Source organism: Leuciscus leuciscus, assembly GCF_965113295.1.
Source record: "Leuciscus leuciscus genome assembly, chromosome: 1".
Classification (NCBI taxonomy): domain Eukaryota; kingdom Metazoa; phylum Chordata; class Actinopteri; order Cypriniformes; family Leuciscidae; genus Leuciscus; species Leuciscus leuciscus.
In genome coordinates, this window is record NC_138725.1 from 4,336,198 (window position 1) to 4,356,776 (window position 20,579).

Sequence of the window (20,579 nt, forward strand, 5' to 3'; positions counted from 1 at the left end):
ATATATGAACAAAAAAGTAGGTTACAATGCTTGTATGCAAACGAATGACTAGATGATTTTGATATATCTGTCAAATTACAAAAACACTGCTAGGAGTAGACAAGAGTGAGATTGTGACATTGACACTTTGATGCATAATGTCCACTACAGTGTCAGGAGTCAGGATGGTATTTTAGCAAATGAGCCACTTCACTGGACATTAGTGAATCATCTAATACACTGTGACTCACTGAAAAGTACATAAATATAGTTTAAAATATGATACATTGTTATTATGAAGTTTGCCCTCAGTGATAAACAGACAAGAAAATGATACAGCTATATTTTCATAGAATTGTATATTATATAACTATGACAACATATCATTGTATTGATTTTTTATAGAATAGATAACGATACATAGATAAATAAAACAAACAGTCAAGTAATAATAAACATAAAGAAAAACAACACGTTACCTGTCTAAAGAAGAAAAATATTGAATGTCTAAATAACGTGAAACAAGGCAAAAACAGCACATGATAGTAAACGTCTCATCTCAATAACCACTGTAAGCTGATAAAATAAGTAGACTACATCTCCGTTAATGTAATCGACATTAAATAAAAGGTAAACCTATGTGGGAGAAAATAGCAACAAACGTTTTAGCTCGTTACCGATGTTAATGTATGTCTCAGTCAAAATGATTGTCTTTACCATTCAGAGACATCTTGATGTAGACGTCCTTCCAACAACTCTACATCTTCCCTTTCCAGCTCTGGTTCAGAGTCCGGCTCAAACATGTAGGGTTGAATCCCGTAGGTCGCGGCCGAGTCGGGTTCATTCACCACTTGCGCCATGATGTCAGTTTGTAATGATGCTGAAGTTACCTGCGTGTCAACCCCCCTCCTTCCTTCAACCAATCAACGCGCCCATCATTTGCATTATTAAAATGAGCGTCCATGACAGCCAAAACATCGCATTGATCTCGCGAGACAATAATGCCTTCAGAAATAAGGGTAAAAGTAGGTCTGTGTTTATTTTTTTTCCACTTTTCTTTTTTAGAAGGGCCTGAAATACTATAATACAGCAGTAGGTATCCAATGTAATACTAGGTTATGACTCCTTTAAATGTAAGGAGTAGAAAGTACCGATATTCAAGTTAAAATGTAAGGAGTAAAAGTAAAAAGTAATAATAAAAATAAATAGTAAAGTAAAGTAAAAATATCAGAAAAATCTACTTGAGTACTGTAACGAAGTATTTGTACTTCGTTACTTCCCATCTCTGTACTAAACAGATTGACTATTTCTATCAGACGTCTACAGAAGTTCTTATTGAGAGTCAACAGATGTTTAGATGATGGTTGAAAATGTTTTCTTTGAGGTCCCCATCATGGTGATCAGCGTTTGCTTTAGTTGGGCTCTTGACCCTTAACTTTTGTTAAATTGCTTATTTTTCAGCAATTGCAGGGGTGACTATCATTCTGTTGCGCATAACCGAGGAACATCTGAGGAATCCTGGTTATTCATAAGCTGCCGTTTCACACTGCACATTCCTAAATCCCGGGCTAAAGTCCTTATTTGCGGTGTCAATAATATTGACTGGACAAACACAGCACGTGACCCGTTTACATAAAGGCTCTAGCATTGCTGTCCTCATACCACATTGCTGACTGTAATCAAGTTTTCAAAAGTGAACTTTTTGAAGGCAAGAATGACGGTCTCTTCTTGACACGTCCCCCCAATTGCCCGCGAGCTTCTCCTCCTGTCCATACGGTAATCTCTCTACTGTGCGACAGAGAGTCGCGTGGTTATGAATCAATTGTTAGCCTACTTTTACAAAACCGTAGCCATAGCGTAAGATACAAGGTAATGGAGCCTTTTATACTTTTTCATGTTTCTTTAGAAATAAATAATGGACAAATGGAGTCTTTAAAGCCTCAGATGTAAAGTTATTCACAGTCAAAGTGACGCCAAAATGAATGGGAGTCAATGGAATAACAGCAGGTGATGGTCTGCTAATCAATGACAGCGCCCGGGGAAAATTCAGTTTATTCCGAATGATTGCCCCCTTGGGTCCGCCTTGCTCTGATGTCATGCTAACATATGTCAAAAAACTCTCGAGAGCGCAAGGCGGATGTGTCGAATTCTGCAGTCGAGCGCAGTTGCTCTCCACCGACTGCGCTGATCAAAAGCATGATGGGAAACGACTTGCTGACGACACAGCTTAATGATCATTAGCTAAAACAACCGTGATGAATTGTTCTTTTTTTAAAAATTATTTTAAAACTATGTTTTATGTGTATACGTTATGTGTGAATATTCTCAAACTATCTGACAGTGCGATCTCAATGGGTTATGCATTGCAATTTTTATTTAAAGAAAACGTGTCGTATTAAAGGTGGTATCAGCAATTTCAGGCCCAAACATAAATGTTCACATTCATCTAATCTTACCTAACGATCCGCTAGCTGCCCGCCCCATAAGCATGCCATAAAAAAAAACGCGTCTCTGTAGGCAGCCTAGGCTCGTCATAGGCAGCCGTGCACGAGCGCAAAACCTCACAACACCCACCCCTGTCAGTGATTGGTTGGAACACTATTTGTTTGGGTTTTGAGTGTTTGGCTAAACTGGGTGAAGACAACTGTTTTTGTGTGCAGATCTCAGAGCCTAGGCTGCCTACAGAGACGCGTTTTTTTTGACGGCATGCTTATGGGGTGGGCAGCTAGCGGATCATTAGGTAAGATTAGATGAATGTGAACATTATGTTTGGGCCTGAAATCGCTGATACCACCTTTAAAGAAAAAAAAGATTGATAAACATGTTTTTGGAATGGAATTAAATACATACTCTGGGCGTCTTGTTCATTATATTTATTTTTATTTAAAAGCAACAGAACTTAAAACACATCCAGTTTTAGCAACACTGTGCACAAGCGTGAATCCCGCGATATCCATTTTTGATCTCGCAGCTGTCTGATCCACTGCGAGAAGAGAGAACTGTCCGGTTTGCCTGCACTTTTCACGGCAGCCGCCTACTCACATCTCAGGCGAAGCAAGGCGCATCTCAAACAAGCCTACAGGCATTGATAGTATTCTGCAAAGGCAGTCTACAACTGCCCTGTGAGGTGACAAGTCTCCACTTGAGATGCCTTGGTTTTCTGGCCCTGGTTTCAATAAAGGCAGTTTTTGAAATAAGGAAGTTTTGAAACTTACAGGGTATTTTATAGTGTAATGAACTCTTAACTGTCAAAAGATCAAGGAAAGTGCAGTGCAAAAGTGCAGTTAGGAACAAGAGGCAACAGAACTGGTTGTATAGTGGTTTTATTCAAGTCACATGTCCTACAGCCAGTACTGAATCAAATCATGGACAGGAAGATGTGTAGGTGGTCTCAAATGAATCACCTGAAATAGGAACAGAAAATGAACTCATTTAACAGTGAATTCAGCCAGAGCAAAGCATGGTTAGGATGAAAGCGTACTTGGCTGATAGTAGTCATAAACATTGATGACTGCTGGCTTGAGATTTTCCACTGCAAGAACCTGTTTCAGCAGCAGAGTGTAACTCATGGGGACGCCTTTGGGAACCTACAAGACAGAAAGGATGAACAGCAAATACACAACACTCAAGATGGCAGCTAGTAATATACCCAGTCTCACCTCTTTCAGATACACTAGGACATGATCATCTTCAACATCAACCCGCTCCACTAGTGGGGCAAACGTTTGGGGTGAAGAACCAAGCTGAGGGGAACATCATTTGCACAATTACAATTGAAGGAGCTTCAAGCATCTTGGGACTTTCTAAATCATCTTAAATACAAACCAGTGACGCATCTGCCGTGAAGCCTGACAGGAGCTTAATGTCAACTAGAACCATGTTAGTGCTTGATTTTACACCATTGTATCTGAATGAGGGTGAAAAAGAGGTTTAGTCCAGACCAAGAACACAGCTTCCCTTTATCATGATTTACCATGATATATCACATTCTAGCATGATTTACCATAGTTTATCATGATTTACCATGGTTTACCATTATTTACCATGTTCTAGCATAGTTTACCATGATTTTGTCTTAATTTACTTTGATTTACCATGTTTTAGCATGATTTACCATGATATACCACATTTTAGCATGATTTACTTAATTTACTTTGATTTACCATGTTTTACCATGATTTACCATGATTTACCATAGTTTATTGTGATTTACCATGGTTTACCCTGTTCTAGCATAGTTTACCATGAATTCATCTTAGTTTACCTTGATTTACCATGTTCTAGCATGATTTACCATGATATACCACATTCTAGCATGGTTTACCCTGTTCTAGCATAGTTTACCATAAATTCATCTTAGTTTACCTTGATTTACCATGTTCTAGCATGATTTACCTTGATACACCACATTCTAGTATTATTTACAATGTCTAATTATGAATTCAAAAGCACATGTCAAAAGACTTCATTAATAAGTAGAATGGCCAGCAGAGGGCACTAGAAGACCATTATTGGCTCAGTTTCATCTTCATGATCACACACACACACACACACACACACACACACACACACACACACACACACACACACACACACACACACACACACACACACACACACACACACACACACACACACACACACACACACACACACACACACACACACACACACACACACACACACACACACACACACACACACACACACACACACACACACACACACACACACACACACACACACACAGTAATTGTAAATGTTAAAATAATGATTTTATAAAGTCTAAATATGAATTATAGAAACAATATGACAAAATAACTATTTTAAACAGCAGGGGGCAGTAAAATACCACTTATTGGCTTAATATGCCATTGTATTCATATTATTTTCACCTTTTTAAACTGTTATAGAGTCAAATTTTGTCCGATCTGTCTGAAATTTTTCATGCTTGTTCAGAGTGATATTTCACATGTTCTGACTTGTTTTTAAGAAGATCTGAGCATCTTAAAAGATATAAGCTTTCAGGGACACTTGGTCAAGGCCACATTTTGATGTGACCCTATTATAGCCATCCAAATGAAGTAGTTCAACTTTTTTTGATAATTACTGATCTAGAGAGTCCAGAGAATTGTACTGCACTAGTTTTGAACATTATTATATGAAAATTATATGATCATAGATTAAAAAGACCATTTACAGCCAATGCAGGCAATTTACCATTGGTAATATATGGTTTTAAAGCTTTTTAACAGTTATAGCGCCACCTTTGGTCCGATCTCCATAAAATTGGGCAAGCTTGTTAATGATGTTATGTCACATATGCTCACCAATTTTTGTGAAGTTCTGAGTTTTCATTTAGGATTTATAGGCTTTTTAATGTATTTTGCCACGCCCATTTTATAAATGACCCTATTACAGCCATCCAAATGCAAAAGTTCAACTTTTTTTCGATAATTATTGATCTAGAGAGTCCATAAAATTGTCCTAGACTGGTCTGGTTCCGATCGGGTAAAAAACCTAGGACTAGTTCGCAAAAGTAGGCTTTTAACATATTTGCAAATAATTAATGAACGGTTTGATTGACAGCAATGGTTCTTGAGGCAAAGTTGTTCAGCATGAGCAGATCTATCAAATGATATGCATATTGTGCCACGTGATTACAGAGCCATAAAACTCATTAGCGCCAACTAGTGGCCGATTTCTTTCAAAATTCTTACAGACCTCTAGGGCCATGACTCGAACATGCCCATCGAGTTTCGTTCCGATCGGCCTCCGTTAACCTTGTCTAATAGGTGCTCAAACTTCATTGGCCAATGGCGGCCATGTTTTTTCAGATACACCAATGTCCTCATAGATATACATGGGGCCTTGGACCAAGACACTGCATACCAATTTTCAAGTCAATCTGACTAATGGTCAGGTGGTTATAGCCCTTTTCATGTTTTTTTCATGTTATAGCGCCACCTAGTGCTCAATCGTCGCGATTTTTTTACTGTGACCCCAGACTGAACCCATACACATGTGTACCGAGTTTGGTGAAAATCTCATTTCGTTCACGAGTTATAGCCATTTTAGTAAAATAGGCTCCGCCTCCTTCGAACGTTTTGACACCCCTTAGCAACCGTGGATCGAAATTTCAACTTTTTTTCGATAATTATTGATAATCAGACCCCTGTGAACATTTCTGCACTGGTTTGGTTCCGATCGGGCAAAAAACCAGGGACTAGTTCGCAAAAGTAGGTTTTGGACAAAATCCAATATGGCGGAAAAATTTGCATACCGGAAATTAAATCCTTGAGGCCATTTTTGTTCGGCTTGACCCAAGGATTCCAATGATATAAGACACTTGAGTCTGTGACAAACGGTTAATGAGTCATAAACATCAGTTGGTTACAGGACACAATGCGGCTTACTTCACAGTGAACTTCAACATGAGATTGGCTCCAAGTGGTTGGCAGTCTCCAGTCACCTTCGCTTCGACACTCAGCGTCATGGAGACTTTAACGGGTGTTGGGATGTTGTAGAAACACGCAACCTATAGTACGAGTAGAAAAATCAAACAAAACACATTTAGATTTGGCTGTGCACAACAAATATAGATAGATGGGATGAAGATACAGACCTGCACAGACACACAAGAGGATCCTGATGCTTTAACACTATATTTGCCTGGAACGTTCTTCAGTGGCTTCTCCTGATACAGCAGCCTGTTGTCCCGATTCACTTTGAAGCTATAAGAGTCTCCTCCTACTACTGAGGACTGTACGGTAACAGTGCTGGAGCCGTCCATGCTGAACACTTGAGCAGCGTACACAGACAGAGCCTGAAGAGCCACCACAGTGTCCTAAAAACAAGTACAAGATTAAAATAAATCCTTAAAATGATTGCACTCATGTTTGGTAGTCAGAGGCACCTGGGTGGAGGAAAACCCTCCATAGGGATTCTGCTGGGCCACGAGCCAGTTGACAATGCGGTTAGCATAACCCAGATTAGCTGCCGTGAGAGGCTGAACAGCAAGAACCGCTAGCAACACGTAAGAGCTGATCTCCACCGCCAGAGTATCACCAGATGTCGTCTGAGACCAATGGACCTTAGTGCCTTAGGATAAGATGGAGGTGAGAAAGTTGATGCCAAAGACCCTGATGAATCAACATCAAGAGGCTGGTAAATCTTACCTTCAGAAATTGCAAGGTTGTTCAAGGCAGTTAAAAGCTGTGATCGAGTGGTGGTCTCTCCGGCCAGACTGAAGGTGTAGGCCAGCAGAGCCGTGACATAAGTGTTTCCAAGGTTCCCAACGACAGGCCTCAAGCATGACAGACCGTTGGTAATGACAGGATCCTTAAAAAAAAAAAAAAAAAAAAAAAAAAAGCGCATATCAGTCAGCCAGAACAGGAGGGTCATCTGCAAGGAGCTTATACAACTACTGGATTGGTTACCGTGGTGGGGACACCTAGTTCAAGCAGCGATGCAACAATGTAGGCAGTCATGGTCACACTGTCACCAACTCCACCCTTAAAAGAAAGAAAAGGAGACTGATTTAGAAGACCAGTCCATTGTCCAGTGCATTTAGAAACATGTAATGCACCTTCATGTCACTATGGTACAGAGTTCCCTGCTGCATGAAACAGCCGTCTGAACCCTGCTTGCTGATCAGCCAATCCTTTGCACTCTGCAGGACATGTGGATCAATGAAGACAAATTGCCTCGCTAGACCAAAGGACCTCATGACAAAGGCAGTCAACCTGGTCGTGAAAAAGGTTGACAAAGTAAACAAACTGTTTGTGCCACGACAGATTATACACAACAGTAGGACAGTGTGAAACTCACCATGTATTTGATTCATCATAACCAAATGTGCTGTATGATCCATCGCTGTGTCTGAAGTTCAGTTGTCCTTGGTATCCTGATTAGATCATACAGCACATGTAAGTGATAGTCCAATGGGAAGAGCAGGACAAAGCTTCCTTGAAATTGAGTCTCCTACATATATAAAGTGGATTTGGTCATCCATACCGCTCTGAAGGAAGCCTGTGGCAGTCTCTCGGATGGCTGCGGTGAGTTGCCCTGTGACCTTCAGGTACAGTAGGATGTAAATATTTGGAGCAAGAATGATCATATTCTGTTCTCCACAGCCAGATGGCATCTGTAATAACCCATTTAGATTCTTCAGCGCACGACCCATTATGTCCCCTACAAGAGGTCAAGCATAAAACCCACATCAGAAACAGTTATTCTACCAAACTTCACGTCAGTTTCTACTGAATGAAATGTAGTACCAAGGACTGAAACTGAGCATCTGGCAGATCCTTGAACCATGTTTGTTGGAAATCTCAGAGTCATGTCTTCAGAAAGATCTTTTCCTGCAGACAAGAGAAGGGCTCAGCATTTTAGAGCTAGGCTAATGTTTGGCTATACAGGGAGAACGTATTTGGGAATCATGGAGTGCAAACAAACCCTTTGGACACAGTAACCAACTCTGGGTGTTTGTCCTTTCAACTCCTTCAGGCTATAGAAGCAATAACACCACATCAGTAAAGCAGCATGAGCTCCATGACCAGACTACAGAAGGCTAGTTAACACTTACCAGGACAAGTAGACTTCGAATGACTACGTCGATGCGTCCTCTCGTGGGCACAGTCACGACTTCAGTGCCACATCGGGTCTGGGATGCTTCAGCTGAAGCACTGACAGTCACATTGACAGTTCCTGCAGTGACAGACAGGAAGTGAGCAACACCCTTAATATACACTTAATTTAGAGAGGATCCAAAACTGACCAAGAACAGAAGCTGAGAGAATCCATTTGAAGGTCTTTCTCCCATTGGCACAAAGACAGGATGAATACGGATCAGTATATGGTTTAAGAGTGAAGGCAGTGGATGAAGCTGGAGTTACTTTAACCTGCCAATGAAACAGAACACATGGAGCAAAGACACATGACCTTCTCTATACAGATGAATTATAAAAGAAACCATGGCAGACCATGATGCACTTGGACAGATAGCTGAAGACTGTGGCCTTCAGCTCAAAAGACTCCCCACGGACAATGGAGTATGGCAGGGAGAGCTCCAGGAAGAAGGGCTGGAAGACTGTCAGCAGAGCAGGAGGAGCCAGACCAAAACCTTTTGAAGACAGGCAGAACGCCTCAGTCTCCCATGTGGTGATGGTGTCAGGAACAGTGAGGGGAACTCGTGTTGATCCAGTGTTTCTGAAAGACAGGAGAAAAATAAGGGGAACAGGGAGAAAAACTGCGCAAGTAGCTTTAGAAGGAACAAGATGCTTCACGAACCCCACACGAGCAAGCTGCCAGAGCCATGTTTCTGGAAAGTAAGTCCTGACAGTCACTTCAAAAGAGGAAGTGTCGGGTCCATTCAAAACCACCACTGAAAGACAAGCAATTTTACACCAAACTGTCTTAGTATCTGCAGAATAAACAGGGTTCATAACTGCCCCTCTTATTGCATTTATGGAAATGATTAAAACACCCAACAATTTGTTGATCCACAAGTAGTACCCTCACGAAAAAAGGTTTATTAGTGCGCTATTAGTATACTTTTAAACTAAAAAGTATACTTTGTATGTACTTCTCAGAAATACACTTCAAATTGGCCTATACTTGTTGATCGAGATATAGGCTACTTAAAGTATAATTAAGTATTCTTGGCTTGTACTTGTTTACTATTTTGTTTGAGTAGCTTAATAAATACTTTTTTTAAAAACATTACACTCTGTCTTATAAACTAACATGTTCAGATAGCATCAAGCTTTCGGGTGGAATAGCTTAGAGTAAATAAAATAAGAAACTGAACCTGATCTTGAACACAGTGATAACCCTTACAAATAAATGTTTAAGGGCCTGTTCACATATCGCGTCTTTTGCGCGCGCAAGTTCGTTATTTCAAATGTAGGCGCGCGGTATGCGCGCTCATAATGGAAGTGACGCGGTCGCGGTGCGACGCGCTCTTTTTCCAAGCGTGTCCACGCCGCATCGAGATAAAAACATCTCAACTTTTAAGAATGCCGCAAGCGCACCGCAGGTCACGTGACAAGAACCAAGCTTAGCAACGACAGACGCCTCCGGAGCGCAACCACCCGAGCGCTTTGGAAAAAGGAGAACGCGGCGCGCCTAGCGTTTTCTATGCGTTTTTAGGCGCGATATGTGAACGCCGCCTAAGTGTGCTATTAGTATACTTATTTTCAACTAAAAATAAGAAAGCATACTTTCAGTCTACATTTTATATACACTTCTCAAATATACTTAGTTACATGTGTACTTGACTTGTACTGAGAGAAACGTATATTTGGCCTGTACTTGTACTCAATCTTTTGATCGAGATATACAAAAGTATAATTAAGTATCCTAGTTGTTTGAACTCTTGATCAAGTAGCCCATTAAATATAATTTTACATAGTTTTTCATATACAGTCTTATGAAACTTACATTGTTAGAAAATATTGATATAAAACATTTCTAATGCTGCGTATCTGATTTTTTGTGTAGGCTAGTCCACTGGTAGTGTATAGGAATTAACTTCTACTTTACTCTTTCCCCACCATTGACTGAATTCCAGCTGTCCATGTTTTCACTGTTATATGGTAGGGGGCGCTATGACACATCTAGTACAGAATCTCCGGATTGGGGCAGTCATGGCCTAGTGGTTAGGGAGTTGAACTGGTAACCCAAAGGTTGCTGGTTCGATTCCAGAACCGGTGGGAAATGACTGAGGTGCCCTTGAGCAAGGCACCTAACCCCTAATTGCTCCCCGGGCGCCACACAAAGGCTGCCCGCTGCTCTGGGTGTGTGTATCCACGTTTGCAGTGTGTGTGTGTGTGTTAACTACTCACTACTCTGCTCCTAATGTGTGTGCATTAACTTGGATGGGTTAAATGCAGAGGTCAAATTCCAAGTATGGGTTACCATACTTGGCCGTCACTGTCACTGTCACTGTCATCAAAACATAGAAGCTGAAAGCAAATGTAAGATAATGTGATCAAACATTAAACGGCGTGTAAATCAAAACTGCTTAATATTTCCAAATGAAATGAAGCATAACCCATGAAAAGAAAGCAACTGAAGCTTTTGGGGTGTTGGACTCCAACTGTGTTTTGATCATCGTTCTGAACCTGATCAAGGCACAGTCTTTGGCAAAAATAAGATTCAACCGTTTAAAATGTTCCCTTTATGAAACTTACTGTAGCGCATGGACTAGATTCATGATTCTTTCTGCAAACAATGAACACATTTCTAAAGACTCCTAAAGCTTCAACCTCCTGACTCAGATGCAAATCAGGGCCTAACGCCAGAAAGTCTGTGCCAAATTGCCCCGACACTTTTTATGGGCCCGCTGAGGGTCTCCAGAACAACAGACCTGTCCCCACGAGTCACTTAGGGAAAGCTTCAGAGAGATCATTATCGAGTCCTCCCCCCTTCTCTCTCTGCAAGCTAGGTGCTCCAAAAAACTTGCAGTATACAACTACTAAACTAGTAGCTTAGCACCAAAAGAGCAAAAATATAAAATTAGTAAACTACAAGTATGATGTTAAATTCACTTAAATAACTAGTATAAAACTACTAAACTAGTTTACCGAGTATACTTCAAAGTGTACTTTCATAAACTAAAAATTGGTTACATGTATTAAATTCGTAAACTACTAGTATACCCATAAATTCACTTGCAGTACAAATGAGAAACGCAATTGTGAACTAGTTGTGCACTTAGTTTACTACTCTTACACTTAAACACTTTTATATTCTAAAAGTGGGCCAATTTAGTCCCAAGCGGTATTAAAATAGTACACTTCCCACTTACAAGTTTACTACTAGTACATATTGACAGTATATGTACTACATAACGTATACTTAAATACACTTGGACATCACTCAAGTATACTTTTTCATAAGGTAATCCTCATATAACTGAATGCAAGTTCACCAAGTCATGCAGAATTTTTCACTGAAAGAACAGCCTCTCTGCATAGACCTACCATCTGGGAATCTGCGATACAGTGGGCACGGAGGGGCTTGTACAGCGAGATTTGTTGCGATCTTCATTCCCAGGCTCTGTCAGAGAGACAAGTCAAAACACAAGACAGATTTAAAGTCAATGACTCAGTTTGTGACCGTCACAAAATACAGTTTTCTACCTTGAAGGTTGTGTACACTTGATTTGTAGGAGAAGTGTAGGCAGGATCTATGTCAAAAGCTAGACGTGGTCGAAAACCTAGACACTCTGGTTCATCCCGAACGCTGTTTGGGTAACCTGATAGTGATCGCACCGGGAGCAAGTCAAACACCTGAAACCATGAAAAAAAGGTCACTTTTGAAAAAATGTTGAACAAAATTCATTACTGTTTGGAATGTTATGTCACAGAGTACATAAATGTATGTTAAGATGTACACTAAAACTGCTATAATCATAACAGAATAGGTTTGTTCAATTTCTCTCAGCATTACTCAAATTCTAAAGCTGAACCTGAATGTCAGTCAAAACCAACAAGAATTTTAAATCAACTGCACAAGGATACCATTTTCGCACTCAGACGTCTTCCTGGCTCCAAGATCCAGATGCTCTGATCTACAGCACTGATGCCACACAGAGATCCTGCTTGAGCAGAGACAGTCAGAACATTTCCCTCAGCAGGAACGGCCGTAGCAGGAGAGAACTGTAGAGACACCTGGAACAAGGACCAACACGCTTTAGGACACGTCATCATACCCCACTTAAAGCCAAAAAAGTGCTAATGCACATCATACTTTGTTTCGGAGACACATTTCGGTTTCAAACGACGCACTACCAACAACAACATTCTCACTGGGCAGAACGCAGTAGACCAGAATCTGCACTACTGGAGCCATATCAACACTGACAGACAGCTGGAAAGACACAGAGCCGCTCGTGACTGTATTAGAAGCCCTCGCTTTGACCGTCTGAAATCCATGGAGGACGATCAATCCTCTGGACAAGACCTGACAAACACAAAACAAGTGGGTGCATAAACAGTCGAGAGCAATGATTATAAAAAAAAAAACCAACCTGATATCCACTCACCATATAGATGATGTCAACGCTGTAGTCACCAGTCTCTCCAAAAGAATACTTCACGGTCACTGGAAACGCAGCACCACATTTGAGTGGCTGCTCAAGCTTCACTATAGTCAGTTCACTAGATGGGTTGTTAGGAGAATCAGGTTGGAGAAGCTGAACAACCCTTGTATCTGTAGTGAAGTATGGCGATTTGTAACCATTGACAACCGCTGGAGTAGCACTTGCCTGGGGAACAACGAATGGAATTGGTTTCTTGCGAGAGAAATTGAGATCTACAGAGATCGGAGTCTACACTTCACAAAACACAGAGCAAATCGTACCACCAGATTCAGAGCGGCTTTAGGAAGACTAGCAGCGCTGAGGGAGAATGAGGCCAGTCCTTTCTGGTTTGTGGTCAGATTCAGCAGCAGTTTGTTGGGCCAGCTGTTATCCAGGAGATAAACCGCTTTGTTTGCGATTGGAGTTCCATCAAAACGAGACACTGAGATCTTTTGGGAATGATCAAGGTTAGGAAAGGGAACCAATGTGAAGGCTTCTGCAACAAGGAATTAATTATACTTGCCTTCCCATTAATCATTGATCCAGGTTCAAAATATTCTGGGATGTCCAAAAATATAACTCTGCCGACTTCAAATGTAATGGACACTGTTGCAGATTTTGACATGACTACATCTGGGGGGTGGAGAGATACAATATAAAAAAATAAAAAAATAAAAAAAAGAGAACTGCAAACAAACTTTAAAGCAAGTACCATTGGTTCAGATCAGCCAAAAGCTCACCTGTTCCCACCTCAGTGACATTCACATTTACAAGAAAAGTATCTTGCATATTTTCAAATTCAGTGTTGAAAAACACTGATGTATCGACGCTAAGGGAGGCACAGCCTGTGGCATTCATCTGGTAACAGAACAAAGAGTCACATTAAAGTCAAGCACAAGAAAAACCCTCCACTGTAAGGCAGGAGTCAAACCTTTGCAGTTTTAGTCAGGCAACGACGGGTCACATCAGGAACCACAACGAATGGAAAAGGATCACGGCACACTTCCACCAAGGCTAGACCGGGTACAGGTTGGCCATACGTGTATCTGGGAAACATCACAAGGGACAAAATTAAGAACTGACCAACCCCAAGACAAGATAATATCTGTACGTTTCACTCACTTGGCACAAGCCTCGACTTTCAGTCCCACATCTGCAACGCTGTACGTCTGTGGTGCGTTTACAGTCACGTCAAACTTGGGCAAAACTAAACCAGAAATAAAAACGCTGTAAGACCTCAGATCTGTCTCTGAACTGTTGCACATCATTCACAATAACTTACCATATTTTTTCACTTCAAAAACATGGGAGATCATTTGGTCGCCAATAAAAGCCTTTAGTGTGTACATCCCCATCTGAGCCTCTGGGTTTAACTTGTGAGAAAGCTGCAATATCCACTCCGTTGAGGAAACGTTTGTCCACTGACCAATGCGGTTATTATTATTGTCCTATTAAAACAATGAACAGCTTATAAAACGGCAAACAAAGTGTACAGAAAGTGGCAGTGGCTCCATTCAAAGACTTGGACCAAATTCTCACCTCCACAACCACCAGATTGTACTGAAAGACAAAGACAGGAATATTAAGCATTTAAAATAGACACTATTGCAGCAATCATTGAAGAGAACTGCAAAACTGTGCACGTAAAAATAACCTGCAATAAATTTGCAATTTGTTCATGGCCAGACCTTACCATCTGATCAAGTGGCACAAATTTGGCATCCATGGTGACAACTCTGAAATTCACTGCAAAGACAGATAAACTCATATTATTTGCATAATGCACTTGTAGACAATCAGAACTTGTAGCGTACTGGACTATCTACACCTAATATTAAACCAAGGGACAATCACAGCTCACCTGTTTGTCCTGGATTGTAGATGGGTTTGTCTGTCTGGATGAAGGTCAAAGGCAGGTAACGTCTGAACATGACTTTTCTCTCTTCAGTCGCTTTGAAGACCTTCCCTTGAACATCTACCTTCAGCATCTGCACAGATTCTCCATCTACTTGAGGAGCCTGTGGACAACTCAGTTAACTCAGACAAAAAAGAAAAGAAAAAAAAAAGTCTCATGACAACAGACCTGGAAACTAAAGCACTGATGAAATGGCTTTGAAGAAACTTGCTGCACAAGTCGAGTTATCCTTTTGTCATCAAGCAGAGAAACTGTCATTGTGAGACTCTCTTGGGGTTTCAGAAGACTTGCACACAATTTGGCATCAGATCCAGTTTCAATCACTGCAGGGAAAGTCACCATGAATAACCTGTGTAAACATCATGAAGTTTAGGTTCAGAGACCAAAGGGAATCAGGTCAAAACATTTACATGTTGGTTGAACATCCACAGAAAGTGGCTGCCACAGGGTTGCCAGGTCTGTGCATCAAAAATAAGCCAAAGTGGTTATCTCCATCAGAGAGTGGGTTGAAGTACCAAACGTAAAAAAAAAAAAAAAAAAAAAAAAAAAAAAAAATACCCACACACACACGGGAAACCCTCTGATTTAACAACAATGTGCCATGGTCCCAAAATAAGAGCACAATACAGCCATTTTTGTACAGCAATATATTTGAGGAACAATAACTCCAACAGCACACAAACTCCATTCAACAGGGACTTATATAAAAAAACAAGTGTTAATGAATAGTTTGGTTGGTCCCATTCATCATTTGAACACTAGATGGGAACAAGTACAACATGATTAATGAACTTAAACATTTAATGCTTTGGTGCTTCATTTTGCCATCTTTACAACTGCATCATTCAGCATAGATTAGACATTAGGCCACTTTTCACTTCAAAGCCCATAGTACTTACGGCCTTTTCTGTCCATCAACAGCAAAGAGGAAAAGGGCTAAAATGAGCCCTTTCCAAACACATATCTCCCTCACAGCCATGAAGAGCAATCATCCAAGGCTAGACAGAAATCAAGAGTCTCTTTCAAAAAACCCTGCAGCACTTCTGTTAAGATCCACACTGCGCTACAACTTAACCCTAAATCAGCTGCACTGTTGCCAGCGTTATTTATGATTCATAACAGCTTGATTTAGCTCTCACAGGCAATCTGGACATCTTTAGGGCGGAGCCACAGTAATTAATCACAGGGTTGCCAACTCTAGGCTTGTTTGAAATTGGCAAATTCTGCACAGCTAAGATTCTTGATAGCACTGTGTGGAAAAATGTAGTCATATGCTTTTCAAAAAAAAAAACAAGTGGTTTTATTTATTTTAAAGCTTAAGCTTGAGTAAGCAAACTGTACTTTTTATGTAATAAATAGAACCTTATTGTAAAGTGTTACTGATTAGTTAAACACCGATTCAGACATCTCCTGAGTTGGAAAGATTAGTTGTTTTAACCATTCATTAAAATGAATCGGTTCAAAGGAGTCATTAGTTCGCGAATTGGACATGTCATGCGCAATGCGTGAGTTTACATTAGACTCACACGGTAGCCAGGCGTCTCATCCAATGGTGAGCTCAGTTGACGCTGTGTGCTTCAAGATTCTGACGCAAGTGCTAAGATTCCGATTGGCCAAGAGAAAAAGTGCTAAGATTCCGATTGGCCCAGAGAAATGTCAATTATAAGAATTATCCAATAATGTTTTGCGATACATGAGTAACATCAGAGAATGTCTAATAAGGCGAGAAGTTTCACTCTCAGTACACTTCCGGCTTCTGAACTGGTTGCAGTTCCTCTCTGATTGTGAGGTGCAATGAGCAGAAACTGCTCTTTGTAAATAATTGGAATCTGTTTTGGGAGCGTCCTAGGCTTTTCCGTGCTGATGGCTTACACCCAAGCAGATTCGGAGCAGATCTTCTGTCGGATAACATCTCCAAAATGTTAAATACCTTTTGACTACTAACCAAAAGTCCAAATCATAGTCTCTGCTGCACGAATTTAACTGATATAAATACTAGTGTAGAATATTGCATAGAAACCGTGTCTATTCCTCGTTTAGTGAGATCAAATAATAAATCCACTGCAGGATCTAGGAAAAATCTAATTGTTATTAAAACAGAAAATGTTGCTATTAGTAAACAAAAACAATTTCTAAAGCTAGGTCTTCTAAACATTAGATCACTCACACCTAAGGCAGTTATTGTAAATGAAATAGTCACAGATAATAGCTTCGATGTACTTTGCCTTACTGAAACCTGGCTTAAACCAAATGAATTATTTCAGTCTAAATGAGTCTGCTCCTCCTGGATACTCCTATAAGCATGAGCCCCGTCTGTACTAAATGTTACGCTCTTAGATGTTAGAAAAACATCCCTATTATCTCTAGCCTTGGCTACCGTATATAGACCGCCTGGGCCTTACGCTGATTTCATACAAGAGTTTGCAGATTTTCTCTCAGACCTATTAGTCAATGTCGATAAAGCATAAATTGTTGGAGATTTTAACATACACGTAGATAATCCAAATGATGCGTTAGGGGCTGCGTTTACAGATTTATTAAATTCATTTGGGGTCAAGCAAAACGTCACCGGACCAACTCATCGTCTTAATCATACACTCGATTTAATTATATCACATGGAACCAATCCAACCGATATAGATATTATACCGCAAAGTGATGAAGTCACTGACCATTACATGGTAACTTGCATATTGCGTACTGCTGTAATATGTCATGCGGCGCCGCGTTATCAACCAGGCAGAACAATCCTTCCATCCACCATAGATCATTTCTCAAATTGCTTATCTGATTTGTCTCAGCTGCTGCCTGAACCCAAACAAACAGATGAACTAGAAGAACTAACTAGCACTATGAGCACTATTCTCTCTAGAGTCTAGAACATTGGATGTTGTTGCACCTATTAGATTCAAAAAGGTCAGAGAGAAAATTAAAGCACCGTGGTACAACAATACTACGCATGTTCTAAAGAGAGAAACCCGTAATTTAGAGCGTAAATGGAAACAAACTAATTTAGAGGTCTTTAGAATCGCGTGGAAAGACAGTATGTCACGTTATAAAAAGGCCCTAAAAGCGGCCAGGGCTGAGCACCTCCGCAAACTAATAGAAAATAACCAAAATAATCCAAGGTTTTTATTTAACACCGTGGCTAGACTAACAAATAAACAGACGTCACCCGAACAAAATATCCCGTTACAGTTTAGTAGTAATGATTTCATGAACTTCTTCACTGAGAAAATAGAAAACATCAGAACCACAATTGTAAATGTTCAATCTTCAATCGCGCCTTATAATTTAGCCTCAATTATCACCCCTCAAGAACAATTACAGTGCTTTAGAACTATAGAACAAAAAGAGTTAAATAAACTTATCACTTCATCTAAAACAACAACATGTTTACTAGATTCTATACCAACTAAACTATTGAAAGAAGTGTTACCTATAGTGGAAGAGCCTCTCCTCAATATTATTAACTCATCTTTATCTTTAGGTTATGTTCCAAGAACATTTAAACTGGCAGTTATAAAACCTCTCATTAAGAAACCACAATTAGATCCACATAATCTAGCAAATTATAGACCCATTTCAAATCTACCTTTTATGTCTAAAATACTAGAAAAAGTTGTGTCCGCTCAACTAGGCTCTTTCTTGCAAGAAAATGACATCTATGAAAAGTTTCAGTCTGGTTTCAGGCCGCACCATAGCACTGAAACTGCGCTCGTTAAAATCACAAATGATTTACTTTTAGCTTCTGACCAAGGCTGTATCTCAATATTAGTTTTACTTGATCTTAGTGCTGCGTTTGATACTATAGATCATACAATACTCTTAGATCGACTACAAAATTATACTGGTGTTCAAGGACAAGCATTAAGCTGGTTTAGATCGTATTTATCTGACCGCTACCATTTTGTTTATTTAAATGGAGAAAAATCGATCATAACTCCAGTAAACTATGGAGTGCCGCAGGGATCTGTGTTAGGCCCTCTGTTATTCTCAATATATATGCTGCCACTTGGAAATATTATAAGGAAACATGGAATTAGTTTCCATTGTTATGCTGATGACACTCAAATCTATATTTCATCACGGCCAGATGAAAACGCTAAATTATCCAAATTGACAGAGTGTGTTAAAGATATAAAAGATTGGATGACGCGTAATTTTCTTTTATTAAATTCAGACAAGACAGAGGTACTAATCATCGGTTCAAAAAACCGCCCACAAAACCTCTCACAATATAACTTTAACATAGTAGGATGTCCTGTTACTTCATCCTCTACAGTAAAAGACCTGGGTGTTATATTAGACTGCAACCTGTCTTTTGAAAATCATATTTCATATGTTACAAGAACAGCCTTTTTCCACCTTAGAAACATTGCTAAGCTACGTAATATGCTATCAGTTTCTGATGCAGAAAAGTTAGTTCATGCATTCATGACCTCGAGACTAGATTACTGCAATGCTTTGTTGGCCGGTTGTCCTGCGTCCTCATTAAACAAGCTACAGTTAGTCCAAAATGCCGCCGCAAGAGTTCTAACTAGATCAAGAAAATATGATCATATAACACCAATTTTATCATCACTACATTGGTTACCTATAAAGTTCCGTATTAATTACAAGGTATTGCTACTGACTTATAAAGCCCTAAACGGCTTAGCTCCAGTCTATTTAACCGATCTTCTATCACCCTATAATCCATCGCGCTCTTTAAGATCGCTAAATTCGAGGCTTTTGGTCATACCTAGGATATCCAGATCCACCAAAGGAGGGAGAGCATTTTCACATTTAGCTCCAAAACTCTGGAATAGCCTTCCTGATACTGTTCGTTGCTCAGACTCGCTCTCCCAGTTTAAAACTAGATTAAAGACGCATCTCTTCAGCCAGGCATTCATATAATTCTTTTAATCTGACAGGTAAATCTGACCTCTAGTTCATAAACGCCAGAGGAGAACTGGACCCCGACTGAGCCTGGGTTCTCCCAAGGTTTTTTTTTTTTCTCCATTAGGTCACCTGATGGAGTTTTTCGGTTCCTTGCCACTGTTGCCTTTGGCTTGCTCAGTTGGGGATATTTGGGGATATTTAATTTAATTAATCAATCAACGATACTATTGATCAGCATTACCAAACGTGGACGTTCCACTAGAAACAAACATTGATGTATTGTTTTAATTTATTACTGTGAAGCTGCTTTGATACAACCTATGTTGTGAAAAGCGCTATATAAATAAACTTGACTTGACTTGACTTGACTATGCATGCAAAAGCATGGGAAGCGATTCCGGGCGTGTCAGAATGGGTGCTGAATACTGTTAAGCAGGGCTATTCACTACAGTTCGCTCGCCGGCCCCCGTGCTTTCGAGCACGGACCGAGACGAGAGTGAATCTGGAAGTTGCACACCTACTTCGAGCAGAAATAGCAAAGCTGCTGTGCAAGGGGGCGATAGAACCGGTACATCCTTCTCTGAGCGAGTCAGGCTTTTACAGTCGTTACTTCCTCGTACCCAAGAAGGACGGAGCTCTCAGACCTATCTTAGATCTGAGATATTTGAACAAAGCTCTCATGAGACGGCCATTCAAAATGCTCACAACCAGACA

At 40.2% G+C, this 20,579-nt stretch overlaps 2 protein-coding genes across 2 annotated transcripts in view; both read right to left on the bottom strand.

The window, feature by feature from the left end:
- LOC309512054 (uncharacterized protein) overlaps positions 1–20,579 on the bottom strand; it is a gene marked incomplete at its 5' end in the record, with an annotated part of 45,105 nt that overhangs the window by 17,597 nt on the left and 6,929 nt on the right. The window lies entirely within an intron of this gene.
- Positions 3,286–16,040, bottom strand: LOC309511274 (alpha-2-macroglobulin-like protein 1). Its single transcript, XM_082186372.1, has 34 exons — positions 15,881–16,040; positions 15,150–15,330; positions 14,928–15,084; positions 14,760–14,812; positions 14,606–14,626; positions 14,349–14,514; positions 14,189–14,273; positions 13,998–14,112; positions 13,807–13,924; positions 13,590–13,699; positions 13,348–13,515; positions 13,031–13,252; positions 12,736–12,948; positions 12,507–12,656; positions 12,126–12,275; positions 11,967–12,042; positions 9,271–9,364; positions 8,964–9,189; positions 8,759–8,882; positions 8,567–8,688; positions 8,437–8,488; positions 8,259–8,342; positions 7,996–8,172; positions 7,810–7,885; positions 7,568–7,724; positions 7,419–7,493; positions 7,158–7,320; positions 6,896–7,080; positions 6,605–6,826; positions 6,396–6,517; positions 3,805–3,886; positions 3,639–3,722; positions 3,461–3,566; positions 3,286–3,383 (listed from the first exon to the last, which is right to left on the bottom strand). Exons 1-34 carry the CDS (start codon positions 15,958–15,960, stop codon positions 3,343–3,345), a joined length of 4,257 nt encoding a protein of 1,418 aa, XP_082042498.1. The 5' UTR covers positions 15,961–16,040; the 3' UTR covers positions 3,286–3,342.